Below are 18,970 nucleotides of genomic sequence, written 5' to 3' on the forward strand. Positions count from 1 at the left end.
AGCTGCTCTCTCACACTTTCAGACAGATTTCCACACAACTTCACTGTGGGACATCTCTTAATCACACACGGAGCAGTCTGGAGTCTCACACACACACTCCCACACACAGCATCCGTCTCTCGTATGTGAGGACACACTTCTCCTTCTCTCTCCCACACTCAGGCCCACTCTTCTTGTCTCGCAGTTTGACATAAACACACACTCACACACACACTCACAGAGCCAGAATCGCTGCTCAGTGTCCAGCTCTGGGCGGTGCTCCCATCCCCATGGCCTTTCCCAGCACAGACAATGCTTTGTATCCCACAAAGGAAGCTCTCATCCAGGCTCTGGGGCTCTGTTTGGCCCTCGGCAGCCCCCCAAGACCCCAGAAAGGCCCCCTGAGCCGCCCCACCGCAACCTGCTGAGGTGCCAAGTGGAACATCTGTGTGATTCGGGTGAAGAGACTTTGCTGAAGTTCTCACACTAAGAGGAAGAGTGTTGCTTATATTTCTGTGATTGTGTGAGACTCTGCATGTGTGTGTGTGTGTGTGTGTGTGTGTGTGTGTGTCAGTGTTCATGCAAGCACAAGCTCCTGGGTCCTGAGTATCCCAGTTCATATAATAAATGGAGTGAGAGGAACAGACAGACAACGGACAGAGTGTGTTGCCAGACCTTCCCAGTCAATGAACCACATGTCCCAAACAGCCTGGCTGCCAACCATAGAGTCTGAAATGGGGTCACACTAACAAGAACGAATAGATAAGGGGACACGAGAAAAGAGAAGATATGGAGTGAAGATGGAGAGATGGATGGAAGATGGGATAGATGGCTAGCTGAATAGGATGCAGAAATAATGATATTCTGTTTGGAAACACCTTGACTTGTCTGCACAGAAAATATGTGTAGGCTCATACTGAGCAAAAGAAGTATAACATGGGAACACGTGCAACACTTTCATTACGTTCAGGTCTTTATCTTTAACAACATAACTGTGAATTTGGAAGTTCTCAAAGATTCAGACATGTTCAGTCATCCCTCGGCTTGAGTTTCTCATGATTAGACTCCAATCAACCATGCAACCTAAAGATATGGATTGTGACAGCTAAATTTATTAACCAATCTAATCGAGTGGGTTCTTCACTTCCAGACACTTACCTGTGGATATTCACTGTTTACCTTTAGATGGAAACCAATCCAAAGTGCTGTTTCTGCCTCATAAATCATGAGCCAAAGTTAGCATAATAAAATATGTTTAAATCCTCCTTTGACTGCTGAAAGATTTTAATTGTTCGTGTTATTCTGGGAGATCAAACTGTCAATGACTACAACAACAAAGACTTTGAGGGATTCAAGCTGCAGAGCATGTGGAAGTGGTTTTTGGGTTGCTAAACTTAAGCATTTATTGTTCTTGTTAAGAATATTCCTCTTTTTGTGCGTGTAAAAAATTACTTCACATTCAGTCAAGGAGCCTTTTTGTACTTCATCCGTCAGCTGACTTGAATGAAACACCTGCCTAATAATAGCCTCATACTGTAAAGCTACTTTTCTGTTGCACTGATGAGTCAACACAATTTCCCACTCTACCCCAGCTCCTTGTCACCACTGTATGCATGACTCAGCTTCATCTCTCCATTCTTCAGTCTCAGTTTCCAGCCATCCTCCTTATGTGATTTCTTCAGCTTTTTCCTTATTTACTTTATCTACTAAATTGCCTATACGGGAAATTCATCATCTCCCAAGTCCATGACGCCTGGATGGATTCTCCATAAATGTACCCATGCAGCCCAAACCTTGGTCCCTGCACAGACTGTCTGCAGTGAAGTAAACAAGCTGGTTGTTTCCTACCTGGGGTATATTTTGTTGATTTCAACAATTTGTTACTGTGTGCATGTGGGGAATGTGTCAGGTGTGAGCATCTGTAAGTGTGGGTGTGAATGAAAATATATTATATATATATATATATATATATATATATATATATATATATATATATATATATATATATATATATATATATATATATATATTAACTTAATTAAATAAAAAATAATATGGAAGGTGAAATAACTAGTGTCCAACTAGATTAATTATATTTTTAATCAGCATCCATCATCCAATGTCTGATGTCATTAGCTAAATATATTTCAGACAGGAAGTTGTTTCAGACAATACTGTGAGTGAGTGATTACTGTTATCTCCCAGGCTGGAGACACTGTGACTCAGTAAGTCAATAAATCATTTACCTGCTTTTAAGATACACTCAGATTCCTGTAATGATGTCTGCCCTTTGTTCTGTGTGAATTAGGGACAAACATTTGAAAGCCCATTGCAGCTGGGTCCCAGCATGATCCACACCCTTCACACACACGCACATGCTGTCCATGCACAGGAAGTGACATCATGCACTACTGGCCGAAATACGGGAAGAATGACGAAAGTTTCTAAAGGACGTGAGGGAAACACTGGCTCTGTACAATCCAGCAGCTGGTGTAGATCCCGCACCCTTGCACACACACACCCATGCGCACACACAGATTGTGTAATTACTTTAAAGTCAGTGTGAGAAGTTGAGCTTCATCACAGTCCAACTAAATTAACTTAATTACCTTTTTTTTTTTAATATAAATCAAACACAAGTTCTGTTAAGTGTGTGCCTTCTGCATCATCATGTGAGCGGAGCCACGTGCATCAGACTTGCTTTTCCACTTAGTCTTAATCAGTCTTTAAAATGTCAAATAAAACGTTGTCAAAAATAAATTACTGCATGGGTTCAAATCTCACAAGTACTGACTGGATCTTTCCCTTGTGCGATGTGCATGTTCTTCTCACGCTAATGTTGATGTCCTCCAGATGTTCTAATTCCCTCCAAACACAAATTACATGCTACATGTTAAGTTAATATTGATTAGATCAGGATTTGATATATTATTTAAAGGTTTTATACTTTTTTCTCTGATCTTTTGTAGCTGTATTTTATCACTGTTTTGACTACAATGAACTTGAGTGGCGTCAGTTGTATCCACACATATGAGGATTTAATGTTTTTCCACTGTAAATATATCATTACCATTTACCCCGGTGCTGGATTTCTATTTTTCTTGACAATAGTTAACTGAATGACAGTTTCATGAATTTATGTTGACCACTGCTGTTGACCAAGGTATGCACACAACCACCTAACAGCTCTCAGTGGTGGAGCTGCACCATCATGAGCTGTTATGTGGCTGCTCCCATATTTATAGGTGTTTCCAGTCACTGCAGACTTTATCTGCAGTCTCAGCATTTTACACTGAGACACTGATGAATTAATATCATGTCATCTATATGTCAATATCAAACAATATATTCAGTCTGCACCGAAACATTGCTTCCAGATGTAGTTATGAAGAAAGTGAGGAGTGAATGTGCATCACTGGTTGGAGCAGTTTGGGTTAGACAGTTTACTGATGACATGCTTATGTATCTATGTGGCTTATGTTCCCACTAAATAAGTTTGCCACCAATCAATCACACACACACACACACATACACAAAGACACACACTCACAGTCACAATCACAGGTTTAAAATGAGTCTCTCTCTTTTTGTCTTTCTCCGGTCCCTTTTAATTTTCTCTAAGCATTACTCGCTTCCTTATTTTGCTCCGACCTCGGTGTCTGTCCTCTCTGTCTCGCTCCCACACTCTCGCACACACAACAAACACACCACCACCCTCTTAACTCCTGCCCAGCTCATAATGCCGTGCCTCGTACGAAGTATGCACCAATAACCACAACAGTACTCTCACACACACACCACACACATGCAAACATACACAGAGAGCAACCCACTGTCGCCTAAACAACATGCGTCCAAATATTCATGAGAATCGCTAAAAGGCTACAAAGCAAGTATGTGTGGTGAACACCAGACATTAAATGTGGGGTCTGGAGTCACTGCAGGGATGTCACAACTTTGATTTTCATGCAGCCTCATCCTGTCAAGTGACTTTGATTATTTCTCTGTGTCGTTCTTTTATTCTTTGTTTCAAACAGTAGTCTCTCATTAAATCCCACTGAATACATACCGTACTACCCCTTGGCTGAAGCTGATCGCCATCAGGGTCAACATATCAGTGCAGTGCTCCAGATACTAACGCCTGCAGTGACAGCAGAGTGCTCTGATTGCCAACAAAGCCTTTCCTGTGCCTGTGAAACTCCCATTTCTGTCTATTTCCATCTGCAGGGATAACAAACACAGTGTAAAGCACCCGATGCAAATACAAACACAGGGAATATTCCTGAGTCCGCTGCATGTTTTCACATGACACGTCTGAAATACCATGAGGCCCTCAACAAATAACTAAAATAGCTTTAATCAAAACAATTCCAGAAGCAAAACCTGCACTCTTAGAAAGGATGTGACCATTTACATAGGAAATCAGTTTGTGTTCACTGGAGGAACGGACATTTTAACACACTGTGATTTTTCAATAGAAACATTCATCTTAAAAGTTTAACTAAGTTTATCTTAGTGGCTGCCCATTGCTTCCTGTTAACTATGAACTATTTCCTGGTGAAAGAACCTGAAGACGTGTGCTGACATTAGTTATTATTCTTTAACGGAGCATGATGTTTCTTTAATGGGAAAGTTATTCCTGGGTTGTTTGCTTTAAGTAGTTGAGTCAGAAACGATGAACTCAAGTGAATTTGTGAATAGACATATATAAAAAGAGAGCAGCCAGGTGGTGATACAAAGCCCACCACCTTGGGTAAAAGTTAACCACATATGTTTGGAAAAGTAAACAAAGGTAAATAGATTATCCAATATAAACATTGATTTCTAGGTTCAAGTTTGACAGCGTTCCTGCGTGGTGACACCTGTTTAACATGCCCTTGCTTTAAGGTTTAAATTCACCTTTGGCTTTTTATAAAGTGTTTGATCATCAGGCCGTTTCTGACTTCATAGTAATGTAACTATGCTCCCAGATCTCAGCCATTACCTTTTTTGAGTACAATAAAAGCATGTTCACAAATGTTATAAACAATTTGAATACATGTCCACTGCTGCAAACACAGAAAGATACTTGATGTTAGAAGTGAGGAGCTGTGTTCTTGGGTTATTGCAGAAGACCACCTTCCCCATATCTTCCCCATAGGAAGTAATAAAGTCTTTAATTTGACGTCACTTCCTACTGTAAATTCATGTTGGAGCAATTGGTGAACAATGTAAATCTTATCTATTGTTACCAAGCACCACAACATTTTTAAGACAATGTGCTTGTTCATACAATGTTTCATGTGTCGTTGTCGAGTGTGCATTTGTGTGTGTGTGTGTGTGTGTGTGTGTGTGTGTGTGTGTGTGTGTGTGCTGCTTTTCAGCTTGTTTCTCATCCTTTCCTTCTTCTCAGTAAAAGGCCTTGGGAAGCAGTCATGGGGGGGATGTCTCACAGCCACTCAGTGTTTGTGTGTGTTTGTGTGTGTGAGTGTGTCTAGCAGACAGCTGTGTGGACGGCCGGGAGCAGCCGTTACAGCAGGGACACACACACGCCCACAGCCGCCCCATTTCAGCATCCCACCCCTCCCTCTCTAATACTCTCATCACTGCTGCTTCTCAGTAAAGGGAGTTGTCAGCAGGACAGAAGGATCTAAGTGTGTGTGGCTGTGTGCATACGTAGTAGTTAGCTTGTCCTCATAAAGTAAATCATTAAATATTGGGGTTAGTAAAGTAAAGTGTTTGTTTAAGGTTTGGGTAAAATTAGGTTCATGCAGGAAGGGGATTATGTTGATAGTGTGTGTGGGGTGGGGGTCTGCCCACCAGACGGCTAACCAGGGACATCTTCAGCACTGTGTGTGTGTGTGTGTGTGTGTTGGCTGACACAGGGTCACATTACATGGTTGACTAAGTGTTCATGTACCGTAGAACATCTTGAGCATGTCAGCGTGTGTGTCTACATGTGTCTTTCGATGGTTCTGTGGACACATTATATAGATGTAGATGTTGGCCTTCAAACGGCTGTTTGCAGGTTAAGATTTAAATTAGGATGAGGTGTTAGCATTTAGTTGTGCCAGTGAAGGTCAGGGTGAGGGGCTAGGGAATGCATTATGTCAATCAGTTTTTTACAATCAGGCCTTGTTTCCATCAAGGCAGTAGGGCAGCAACAGTTGCACCAGTTGGGAAAAAAAATGCTAATTTATTTCATAATTAATTAGCATTTGATGAACACTTTTTTCAGTGTGATTGTTTTACTGAATGTCTTTGTCCATGTTATTTATTTCTTGGTTGTCTTGTAGTTTGCCGTGTTGCACTAACCTTTGAAATGCAATGTTTACCTGCAAAACCGCGTTGTGTCGTGTGACTGTTTCTTGTTATACTTGTAAGCTGTACACTCTTGCAAAAGTGTAGTCACAGTGAGCTTCACCTCTATAAATAAAGTCAATCACTGCAGGCTAATGATTTTATCTTCATGCAGAGCTGTTTCCAATTTCTAAGCTAATTGGCTTCTGGTTTTTGTTGCGCTTGTGATTTTATAAATGTTCAGCCACACATTAACATCTCACTGTGATGTGATTTTAAAACATTTTCCTTTTACAATTTGCAATCTTAATGATTTACTGTATGTTATTTTGAAGCACAGACAGGAAGCTTGGTGTGGGAGTCTCGGGGTCCGGGCAACAGAGGGAGGAGCGTGACCCCAGTGTTAGTGTTGGTGCAGCCACAGGGACCCAGTAAAAACAGAGCTGTCAGTAGCGCTCCTGACTGCTAGGCTCTGTGTCAACCCACAGACCAAATAAACAGCAATCAGTGCTGTTCTAACAACTGTGTGACAAAACACACACAGGCACACACAGCAAAGCCCAAAGCTTAGTGAGTGAACCCAAACTCAAATCATAGCAGCCACACACAGTGCACAGGAGATTATGTTTGTGTGCGCACACACACACTCACACATGCATGCTCACAAATGCATACACACGTCACTCACAAGTCCAAAAGCAAACAAGCTGGGGAAGTCTGTCTAATTAATGTTTTGAATCTGGCCTCTGAGTGATGTAATGACAACACGTAAGTCATACACTCTTAGCCTGGTGTGTGTGTGAGACTTCTCACAAACCTGGATGTGACTTTTTGAGGACGAGCGTCTCACCTGCAAAGTTGGCACTTTATAATACAGTGAGCAGTTTCCTTTCATTCATATTGTTCCATTTAAACATGCATCTTAATATCATGTGATGTACAGGATACGACAGGAGTGTTGTTACTGGTAATTATTCATTTATGAAACAATGAAAGTTAAAGCACTCCAGTCTTGATTAGCCAACAATGACTAATAAATAAATTATAAAGTAAAGAACTTAAAAAGGGAAATGTATCACTTGGTTTAACAGCGTAACATAAGACCAGGCAGTGGTTCACTGCATGCAGTATGAGGCCTTTGGCTTGGTACCATGCTGCACAATATGACATGGTGCAATGTACTACAGTATATGTTGTATCATATTGTGCATAAGCTAAAACATTTCTGATCCACCATTTCTTTCTAAGGGCAGTGTGCAGACCGCTCCCAGTTGGTCTGTTTGATGTGACACCTTTCATTACCATCACCACCCTTTACATCAGTTCTTAGAGTCATGGCGTTACTTCAAAAGGTACGCTGAGTTCTGACTAGGTTCTTGGCGAATTCTTTTCCTTTCTTTAACACGGACCTCAAGAAATTTCTGAACAGGGTGTGCCGCATTTCCATGCAGGCCCCATGCACAGTGGAGGGATCAGACATCACAAGTCCAAACTAATAGATCTGATTGTTTCAAAATGTCTGAACAAAGCCTTTGTGAGGGAGCAGACAGACAAAAAAAAGCTCCCAAGATCCTTCTGTGATTGAATAAGCACAAGGAGGGATTGGTTTTGTAGCTGCCATAACGAGCCTGCAGATATGACTGAAGTGGTTGCTTCTAAATAGGCAGAGCAGACAGACAGAAGAGGTTTGGCCCATGAGAGAGCTCTAAGAAGAATAGCAGATGCTGAAGATGAAAGAGCAGCCAGGCCTTTACTGGAGGGGTCTGTCTCACAGATACTGACACAAACACATAAGCATGCAAAAAACAACCTCTTCTCGTGTGTCTCTCGCACTCTTTCACATGCACTCTTCCCCCATTTTAATGTATGCGAAAGGTATTTTGTGATTAGACGATGCTAGAGCTTGAGGAAAACAATGTCAGTAAGAAGAACAGTAAAACACAAAAGGAATTATATTTTCAACATCGACCCAAATCCAACATTTCTATCCTGCTCTGGCACAGAAGGAAAAAGTTTCCGACCTAAAGGCAGGACAGGCCTCTGGGCTCTGGTCAGGTAAAAGAGGACACTCTCTTAAGTCAGACCTTATATTTATTACATTTAGAAGTGAGAAATTTATCAATCTAACATCATTTTTGTATTTGGGTTTTTATTATGCTTCTCTTATGTGCGTCTCTGCAGCTCAGTGAAGCGTTAAGTTGTCTCAGTTGAACCCTTTTCCCTCCTGTCATTCCTGCTGTAGACTGGCAGGCAGACAGGGCAACCTGGTCACGACGCAACCGGCCAACCACAGGGATCTACCATTTCCGCTGGTGTGTCTCCTGCCGCGGTCGATCCCCTCCTACACACACACACACACACACATAACCACCACGCATAAATATAAATACACACCACTGGTCCCCTCTGGAGAGATCAATTTCACGGGATCACACGGCGAGCTCTGGTTCCCAGGCGCTCCTCACGCGTTCTGCAGACGTAGATGGTTCCTTCACACAACCTGACTCCTGACCCTCCATCATTACCGGGGTCAGAGGACCAGCAACCCCTCGCTGCAGCAGGAGGGAGGGGGCAGCTCTCTCCCAAGACTGCAAAGACACTGACGGGAGGCTTGTTTTGTTCCCTCTGTGATTTTTTTTCTTGAGGCCAAATGTTGGCCAAACATTAAAAGATGTTTCAAATGTTCAGTCTCATTATCGAGCGTATGTGTGCGAGCACGTTATTATTGAAATTATTAGAACCAGTGTTGTTTTTCTCCTCGCATGTCAACACAGCCTCACATCATCTCAGGCTCAGTGATCACACTGCAGCTGATTCAGTCTGAGTCAATCTTCAGGAGCAAACCATGAACTTCTTACGCTACTCGTGACTAGTGTCATATGCCAGCAGGTTTTCCTTTTCTCTAATCTTAGCTGCCACTCCAGGCCTGTGTGCTCTCCATTAAATGAAATGTCAAAACAAGGCCACAAGGCCACAGTGAAAGTTTGACTGGGTCAGACTTAAAACGAATAATTACCTCAAGCTGAGATGAAAGTTAAATAACTGCCTTTGTTCTCTGTGACTTTCTCTCACACTCTTTCCTCGCAGTGACCACCCACAAGGAGTTTCACCGACTCCAGACATGAGTCACACCCAAATCTCCCCCAAAACCAGCCACTCGGCTTCACACTTTACCTTCAGATTAAAGGCAGCCAGCGTTGCCTGTGACCTGTGAGAATTCACCAACAGATACTTCAGACTTTTTTCATTTAACCTGACTGGATGTGACAAATGGGAGTCAGATGCAAAGTTGTGCCTACAATCCACCTGTTGAATTTAGGTATCAAATAACTGCGTATCAGGACCATTCAGAAGATCACAGAGGTGCAGATGAAGTTGAGATCTCTGAGTTTCCTGTAGCTACAGAAAAATGACACTGAGCACTGTACGTGTATTAAATCATCCCCATGTATACTGGGCTGCTCGTGAGAATATTCACTAGAACATCAAACGTGTATTAATCATCTAAAAATCATCCCAAACAAACTAATAGTTAATTTATTTTCAATTGAACCTTTTTATCATTTTAAATCTGAAGATACTGAGTGTTGCAGGTTTTCAAGTAAAATATTTGCCGACTGCTGCTGGTTATCAGACTTCAGCTGTTGAACAGTCTGTTAATGTGTCACTTCCTCCTTGTTTCAGGTTTCAGGTTGCATTTTTAGGTGCAGCAACAGACTGTGAAGTAACAGTTTTCCTAAGTACTCCCAAGTCTTTTAGGCTGTATTTGTCGTAACGATGGTTTCTCATGCAGACTGTTTCTTCTGTCTGTTGAGAAATATTCTTCTGAACTTTTAGATTTTTTTGGTGATGAAGAATTTGTAATTCTTGAATATTTATTACCTTTGCAATCTCAGTTTGCATCTGTCCCAGCTTTTTTTTTTTGGGTGTGTTGCACGGAAACTATAAATTTATACTGAAATTTATATTCACATAATACAATTACATTGGCCAGTGAAAACGCTGAAACTGTTTTGTTTGTACTTTTGTGAGGGGATTTTGAGAATTCATGTGGACTATAACAAGTTGTTTGGACAGTAATAAAGTCGTCATTCAGGACACAAGAGGAGGGGAAAGAAGTAATAGGATTTCATCACTGAGCATTGAAAAAAAAAAGCAAAAATCTTTGTTGCTGTGTGTGACTGAGACACATGAGGGCGGCCCTTGAACACTTCCCATGGGAAGACAAGACAGAGATGAGTGTCAGTGGGTCAACATTTGACACATCCTTCACTTCCTCAGTATTCATACGCACTGAGAGACGTGCTCTGTGTATAAGAAACGTGAAGAGGGGTGAAGGAGAGGGCCCTGTTTACTAAACTGACAGGAGAAATGACAGTGATAGACAAGGGCAGACAATGAAACCACGTTCAACCCCCCACCCTCCTAAAGCACAATACTCGGGTGTCTCACTCACACACAGAACTCTAACCCCTGACTCACAAACACCGCCCCCCCCCCTCCTGAAGATACACACATGCATGAACAATCTCTCTCTCTCTCTCCAAGGCACAATGGTCGGGTGTCACACGTCTAGAGCAGAATTAGCCATCACTTCCTCTCCCTGTCAGGGGAAACAAAGTTAGTCTTCCTCAGTGCTCCGCACAGCTCTATTTATAAACAATAACAAGTCTCGCCCTCCACGGGGTTTCACCAGAAAGCGGCTCAACGTATTGTTTCAAGCGGACGAACATCTGTCTGTGGCTAACCTGCAGACGCCGCAGCTCTCAGTGTCTCGCCACACCTTTTTAAACTGCACCATATTCTAGCACTGGAACATTGAAATCCTCTTTCACTTTGGGATTTTTTTATTTTGTGTATGAGCAGAATGATTTGGGCGACAAGGGAAAGATGTTTTCACTTTCATTTAAACTCTCTCTTCTCAGTCCAAGTTTAAGGATGTGTCCGGAAGCATCACGTTCAACCCAAATGCAGCTTGAATGAGGAAACTCTGTGACCATACACTAATAATAGTCTTGATAACGTAGGAGACATCTTGTCATTTAACTTTTTAAGGGAATGTAGTTTATTCTAGTGTATAATTATCCAACACTTTCATAGGTTGTGTTTTGTCACTTTTCCCCAAATTCAAACTAAATTTTATAATGAAGTACTCATAAGTATAATTACAACATACTTTTAAATGATGGATTTGGGTGATTTATTGCATCATACAGTATAATGTGTGTGAGTTTTGTACAAAGGAATAAGTGCTAGCATTGGAAATGTTGACTTCTCTATTGCTGAACAATAATCAGCCTTGTTAATGAGTGTTTTGCGTCTAGAAAGAAATCACCACAGACGACATTAATAATATGACCTTTTTGCCCTCAGTCGACACCATCGGGGGACGTTTTAGCATTTAAGCAGTTCACAGTTTAGCGTGACTGTTTGGTCAAGGAGTCACTGAGAGTTCCTGATCATGATATCAACATCATTCATCAACGTCACTCTGTCAACACCGCAGCCTAGTTTAATATACACTCACTCAAGTCGTGTAGATCCACATAATCTCTCTGCAGGAACTCAAATACAAACAAACCGACACAGCTAAACACCTGATGACATGTGGGCCATTGTGTAAATATGTACAGCAGAAGTAATTATACTTGATGCAAAAAATTTGTACAGCACCGATGTGAATTTATTGGTGAAATTCCCCCTTAAAAAAAACTTGAAAGTCCTAACTCCAACCATTACCTTCTGGTAAGACAGTCTAGACTGGATTTATGTCCACACTGATGACATGTTATTGCTGCAAAAAATGCAGCTGTGGTTTACTAATAAACTGAAATTCAAAACATTTTTTGATTGTACAGTAAGCGGGCAGACGACGTGGAAACGTATCATTTTCTGGCCAAAACCTCACGACAATCCAGCATTTAATTTCTAAATAAATGCCTCGATGTCTCCTTTTTCAACTGACGTCAAACTATATGTATTGACATTCGGCGTGTGAGATGATTTGGCAGCTTGAGGGAGACTTTGGAGGACACGTTTACCTCTGAGTTGAGTCCCACAGCAAAGCACTGTTACTGAGGACGTGAAGGCAGAAAGATTAAATTCAAGGAAACGAGATAGAGGAAAATATTAGACATGAAAGGAACGAATACGAGACTGAAAGGGCAGTGGAGGTGAACCATCCCTGAGTGTTTTGGCCCAGCGTGTGATTCGGTTTGGTAGTCTAATTTTAAAGTAAGAGGAGAGGAGCCGGAGGAGGGTGAAGATCTGATGATGTTGTATTGCGGCCCCTCACCTTCAAAGGGCGGCCCCTGAAAAGTCCAGCTAATCACAACATGTGATGAGACCGGTAGAACAAAGACAGCCGAGCAGAAAATAACAGCGTGGGAACTCTGGGTGAACTTGAAATACAACAAGAGGGTTTCCCCCCTCCGCCACCTCTTCCCCCTCCTCTTCCTCCCTCCCTCTCCCCCTAGTTACACACACACACACACACAGAGTCAGAAACTAATGTTTATTCACACCTGTGTTTAGTGTGACAAAGGCTTCAGGTTGCATGAACTCGGACGTGTGTGAACTCCTACGCTCCCGCTCCCCAGCACGCACACAGAGCTCACCAGTGATCAGTTCGATGAACGTGGGGGTGCGTCCGTGCTGTGCGTTGTCCTGCTATAAGCCGAGCCCTGCACAACAACAATAAGATGAAAACAGCCTTAAGTGCTTCCTCTCATTCATATAAACTAAACAAGGCAGCCTCCTCTCTCTGTGATGACTATTATGCCTTTGGTTGCCTTCGGCTCTGACTGATAAGGATCACTGTATCTCTTTGTGTATGTGTGTGTGTGTGTGTGTGTGTGTGTGTGTGTGTGTGTGTGTGTGTGTGAGGAGATTTGTGCTGACTGAGCCTCAGTTTAGTGTGTTTCTTGTTGATCTTTTTAAACTCTGCCAGCACAGCATAGCCTCAGAAAATGAATGGCAGTTTATATTAATCATTTTGCCATATTGTTTTCACATCGGATGATGAACCGTGGTTTTATTTTTCATTATTACATGTGTACCCTGCGCACAATGCGTTTCCCTTTAGTTGCCTGAAGGGGATGTATCACAGGAGCAATTATTTATTAGAAGAAAGTGACCTTCAGTGACATTTTGAAACACTTTTTCTGAAGCAGGACAAAATGTCAGGGTGCTGGCAGAACATCGTATCATCATTGTCAAGCAATATTCCAGTATGTGGAACATAAAAATCGAATATACACTGTAGACCTTTGTAAAATGTGCATGTGAAACTTGCATGGGAAGTCAATAAAATGCTCCATCTAAAAGAAAAATAACACAAAAGCCATGATTAGGAATGTGTTGTGACTACAATAAGCAAACTACACTATTAAAAGTAATGTTAAAATGTGTAAATGTTACTTAAGTAAAGGTACAGAGGCATCCCATTATATCTAAATGTGTAACACTAAGTAAAGTCCTCGTGATGCAGAAACACCCCCCATTATATTATTGGATCACACACATTAGCAGTTCATTCATGTTGTACTGAGTCAACCTGAGCTTCTGCAGCGTAACACGTTTCTTAAAAGGTTTAATTCGTTTTTACTTTGCACCACTGCAGTTTCACATCCGTAACTGCTGCGACTGCACATTCTGCCTCCACGCAGCTGTAAAACAAATATGGTAGTTGTGCAAGTGTGTTCTGCCCAGTTAAACGCCTGTGTGTTATTTAAATATGCCACATGTCTCTGGGAGACCCTCCACTTAAAGAGCTCTGTGCAGTAACATGAGCCCTCCATGTATACAAACACACACAGCAGTGCTGTCACATTATTTGGGAGTGTGGCCATTATAGGAGCCATCAGACTTGTGGTGGTGATGATGTGGAAACTCCAGGGGGAAAAAAAGAAAAGGGACGTGGACGGCTTTGATTGCATTATGGTCTTTTGTTGAGTATCGAGTCCTTGAAGTCCCCACAGCGTCTTGCATGAGGTCTCTCTGTGGGGTAAGATTAGACTTGGTGGCTTCCTCTGGTTGCGGCTGTGCTCCCTGTCTCTCCTCCCGGGCTGAGTTAGTATTGGATTACAGGTTCACACGCTCGCTCGCAGACCGCCCGTCGCCCCGACCAATTGCTCCATTCATTCCAGCGCCGGAGACGGCCGCCGGCCTCTGATTGGTTATCAGCGCCGGCTGGGGAACTTTCCCACGGCCAGCGCGTGCTGACAGCCGGCCAGCCACTCCTCATCACCACCGGGACACACACGGGGGTGGAGGGAGGTGGGGTGGGGGGGGGGGGGGCAGTCACGGACCGAAAGTCCATTGGACCACTGTCAAAGTTTCCCCAAAGATCCTCTATGTGTAAAAAGAGCGATCACTCTGATGTCTATCGTCGGGTCCACTCTTCAGGCCGTCTGAGTGGCATTAAAGGATGGACTTGCAAATAAACTGTGTGCAAGCAACAAAAGCAGCTCCTACAGCGATACTCGCTCACGTTCACTCGTTCAAAAACAGCTTTCGAGAGGCTTCCAACTCAAGTCAAGACCTTTTCAAGATCAATATCACACCCGGTAGCTGTTCTTGTGCTTTTGATCAGAGCGCACGCTCTTCTTCAGCGGATGGAGTTGTGCAACTGCAGCTTCTAAGGGTCAAATGGGTTCAGTTTCAGCTTTTGTGTCAACGTGGAAAAGAAGTCCTTAGAAAGTTCAGGGATAAATGGAAATCTAACTGCTGAGGAAGCTCATGTGACATAATCACTATTGAAAGAGGTGATACTCCACATTGATTAAATATCTGAGAGAAATGGACCAAAATACTTAGTGATATCACAGCTCATGTCTCTTTGTGGTGCTTAATTATCTCAAGTTCACTTTGATGAGTCCCAGTTGTAGTTCTGAAGGCACATTTCACGGATGTTTGCAGAAAAACCCACGGAGTGAGATGTTATTTCTTTTTCCTCCTCTCTGACTTGTCAAAGCGCACCGGGATGTGCTTGGAGCAACCACGCTGCCACTCAAACGCTCCGCCGCGCTGTGATTGGCTGCCTTGGCCCGGGCCGCCGCCCCTCTTGGCCGGCAGCAGCGTTGAAATGACACCGTGGGAAAGCTGTGCGCTTCAAACGGAGGCGCTCCGGGCAAACCTGGGCAGACGAGCGTCTGGTAGACACGACAAACACACCGAAGGACTATCTTGGACGAATAAAAATGAAAAGGAATCACGATTTTAGCTCCTCGGACAGTGAGCTGGATGAAAACATCGAGGTGGAGAAGGAGAGCGCGGATGAAAATGGGTAAGTTGCATTTTCTGTTATTTAGATGAGTGGATGGAGAAGTCAGACAGCACTATTTCCACTATTTAAATATTTTAAACAATTACAAGATCTAGAAAATACAGACTGAGCTTTTCTGTTGCATCCTCCTTGTAGGAATATGAGCTCTCCTCTCGGCTCCGCGTCTCCAGCAACATCCACTCAGGTGCAGGCGAGGAAACGGCGCCGAGGAGTAAGTGAATTCACTTACAGCTGGAGACTGTTTATGTGTCGACATGATGGGATATGTGCGCGTTTTGGAAATAAGCTTATTATATTAATCCCGTCTTTCCTCAGATAATTGAGAAACGGCGCCGCGACAGGATCAACAACAGCCTGAGCGAGCTCCGCAGGCTGGTTCCCAGCGCCTATGAGAAACAGGTGAGCAACAAGTAGTGACTACGACAACCACCTGACTTTAAGTGGAAAGAATGAAACCATGCTGTTCATGGTTAATGTCTCACTGGCTGCTTTTGGTCTCGTCTACACTGAAGGGCTCAGCCAAACTGGAGAAAGCAGAGATTTTGCAGATGACCGTCGACCACCTGAAGATGCTTCATGCATCAGGAGGCAAAGGTATTTTTTATAATCTGTCACCCGTTTTACTTGCATTGTATTGTGCCTATTTGGTTCTCATTTTCTTAAAAAAACAATAAATCAACATGGATGAATAACAGAAACTGACCAGCAGCTCTGTCACTTCAGCACTGACATCTGACCCTCTGGTTATTTTTGCCTGAGGCTCATTCACTCTTGTTTTGTAGTGATGGGTTCATGTGATTTTTAAAATTAATCCACCGTCTTCTTGTTTTACCCTCAGGTTACTTTGATGCCCATGCTCTTGCGATGGACTACCGTGGTTTGGGTTTCAGGGAGTGCCTGGCTGAGACGGCCCGCTATCTGAGCATAATCGAAGGCTTGGACAGCACAGACCCTCTGCGGGTTCGCCTGGTTTCTCACCTTAACAACTACGCCAGTCAGAGAGAGGCTCATTCTGGCCTCAGCCACCTGGCCTGGGGCTCTGCGTTTGGATCCCCTGCTGCTCACCTGACCCACCCACTCCTCCTCCAGCACCAGCAGGCTGCACCTTTACCCCGCAGCGCCACCAGCAGCCCACAAACTCCTGTGTCATCTACGTCCAACTCATCCGCCTCTCCCTCCTCTTCATCGCCGTCATCCACGTCAGTTGCAGAGACTCACATCCCAGGCAGGCGTAATGGCAGCGCCACCCCACACTCAGATCAAGGCCCCATCCTGGTCCCCTCCACCACTGCCGCTCCCACCACCGTCCTCCACCCCGCCTTGGTCCCGACATCAGCGTCCAAGCTCTCCCCTCCTCTCCTCTCATCCCTCTCGGCGTTCCCTTTCCCCTTCAGCGCCTTCCCCATCATCTCCCCCACCACCACCATCAGCCCCCCAGCTCCAGCATCCAGTGTGGGCAAACCCTACAGACCCTGGGGTATGGAGATAGGAGCTTTCTGACTGAAGTGAGAACCTCAGCACAATCTACATAGACTCACCTCCCAACCCAGCCGAGCTGGACTTTTCAAGGACAAGATTTATATTTTCACTGCTAAGAAATTCCTATTTTTTCTATGGTGTTGACGTCCCACAGAGAATATACCTAGCTATAGGATGTTTATTTCTTTGCTAATGTATTGTAGTTTGTATAAAAGAAAAAACCGCGAGGAGGGAGACCACAACTAAAAAGCAACAGGAATGATTTATTCTGTTGATTGATCTCCGTTCCTGCCCACTCCTTTAGAAGTTTCACTCGCTGTGTGTCAGCCTATCGGGGAATGGCTTTCCCAGATGGTCAAGCAGTCGCTGCCTGTCAAGTTCCTGGGCGAAACTGCCCCTCTTTGTCCCCCCACCCACCCCCCCACCCTGAGCTGAAACAGCCAGTGTTGATGTCGCGGCTACAGAGAGTGTGAAAGGGGGGCTGGAGGTGGTTGAGAGTCACCCCCCTATTTACAGCATTTTATGGGGTGGAATAACCGAAGCCAGGTGTTTGTTTGACTAAATACCGGGAACAGAAGTTAGCTACTAGCTTGGTTGAAATAAACTTAACTATGATTTACCTCTGATGTTCATTTGGTGCACCATTGTTTAAACTCGCTTCCTCTCTTCAGTAAATCAAAGCTCAACTTTTACCAGCTTTTCTCTCATGTAAATGATGTTAAGGTGATTTTCTTTTATCCCCTTTATCTAATTTGTACATTTTCAGTATCAGTCAGTCACAGCAAAGTAAAGCCAGACATTTTAGTTTGTGTTATAATTGTCTTTAGACACATTTAAAAATTCCTTTTCCTGATTCCCACCTGATATTTTGGTGTCTTCTGGTAAACCTCACCGCGATTTTGTATATTTTATGTTTCTAAATGCACAAGCGAGCACTCACAAATCAGATTTTCAGCTTTTCAGAGTTGTTGCTAGTGGTGATGACAACTTCCCTGTAATAAAACAGTTCTGATAAATCACCTGTGGCTTTATCAGTGTGTGTTTTATGTGAGTGAATGTGCATTTGCATGCCTGTTTGTCAAGTGTGTATGCCGTGAATGCATTTCTGTGTGCATGAACCATATGTGCCTGCAGTTGTTTTTGTTTGAATGCGTGTGTACTCGCAGTACGTGGCTACGCCTCGTATCAGATGAGGCTGCTTGTTTCTCCCAGCAGCCCTCTGTTTGTGCACAGGAAACCATTAACAAGGAGGGGATATCCTGGACAATAGCAGCCCGGCTGGCCCCATGTGCTCCGTGGGAACTAGAGGAGGAGGAAAGAAGGAGGGAGGGAAGGTTGGAAGAGGATGAAGTAGGAAAGGAAGGAGGGATGGAGCATACGATAGGGGATGGAGGCGCAGGGGGGAAGAAAGAAAAGGAACAGGGGATCAAAGGCGAGAGCAGAAGAGAGGGAGTGAAAAACTGTGAGAAAGGAAGTGTGCAGAGAACAGTTTTGTCCCTTTGCCATCGTTTCAGCTTGCACCAGCTGCACCTTCTGTTCTCAGTTCCTACACGCCGTCCCCTCTCCTGCTGGACCAAAAGTTTACTCGCTCGCCAAAACGTTCCCTGGCTTTTTGACACGTTTCTCTAAAAATCCCAAGCTCTCTCCTTCCCCTCTGAGCTCACTCAGCGTTCTCTTTAACCTTTTCCCTTTATCACTCAGGATGATGCACGGCCAGGTGGTGATGTAAGCCTCACTGCAGCTGAAACCACAAGGTCAATGAGCCTTTGAGTGCAGAAAACTTGTCTTTTGTCTCCCTCAGCAGGTTGCAAGTGGTAATTCATCAACGTAGATCCTGGACAAAAGGTTTGTGAGGGGCCAAGGACAGAGGTGGAAGAAGTACTGAGATTATTTAAGTACAAGTAGTAATAATACTCTGTAACAATACTCTGTTACAAGTAAAGGTCG

At 43.6% G+C, this 18,970-nt stretch overlaps 1 protein-coding gene across 1 annotated transcript; it reads left to right on the plus strand.

Moving 5' to 3' along the window:
- The first annotated feature begins 15,368 nt into the window (after positions 1 to 15,368).
- hey1 (hes-related family bHLH transcription factor with YRPW motif 1) lies at positions 15,369 to 18,042 on the plus strand. Its single transcript, XM_026346719.1, has 5 exons — positions 15,369 to 15,544; positions 15,680 to 15,755; positions 15,860 to 15,943; positions 16,057 to 16,138; positions 16,383 to 18,042. The coding sequence occupies exons 1-5, from the start codon at positions 15,459 to 15,461 to the stop codon at positions 17,042 to 17,044; spliced, it is 990 nt and encodes a 329-aa protein (XP_026202504.1). The 5' UTR covers positions 15,369 to 15,458; the 3' UTR covers positions 17,045 to 18,042.
- The last annotated feature ends 928 nt before the right edge of the window (positions 18,043 to 18,970 follow it).

This window comes from Anabas testudineus, chromosome 11, assembly GCF_900324465.2.
Source record: "Anabas testudineus chromosome 11, fAnaTes1.2, whole genome shotgun sequence".
NCBI lineage: Eukaryota > Metazoa > Chordata > Actinopteri > Anabantiformes > Anabantidae > Anabas > Anabas testudineus.

What these genes read in the sequence shown, in the direction of transcription:
- hey1 (XM_026346719.1), top strand. Translation starts at nt 15,459, where the DNA reads ATGAAAAGGAATCACGATTTTAGCTCCTCGGACAGTGAGCTGGATGAA. An exon ending in CGAGGAAACGGCGCCGAGGA is followed by an intron (nt 15,756 to 15,859) that starts GTAAGTGAATTC and finishes GTCTTTCCTCAG; the next exon opens with ATAATTGAGAAACGGCGCCG. An exon ending in TCATGCATCAGGAGGCAAAG is followed by an intron (nt 16,139 to 16,382) that starts GTATTTTTTATA and finishes TTTTACCCTCAG; the next exon opens with GTTACTTTGATGCCCATGCT.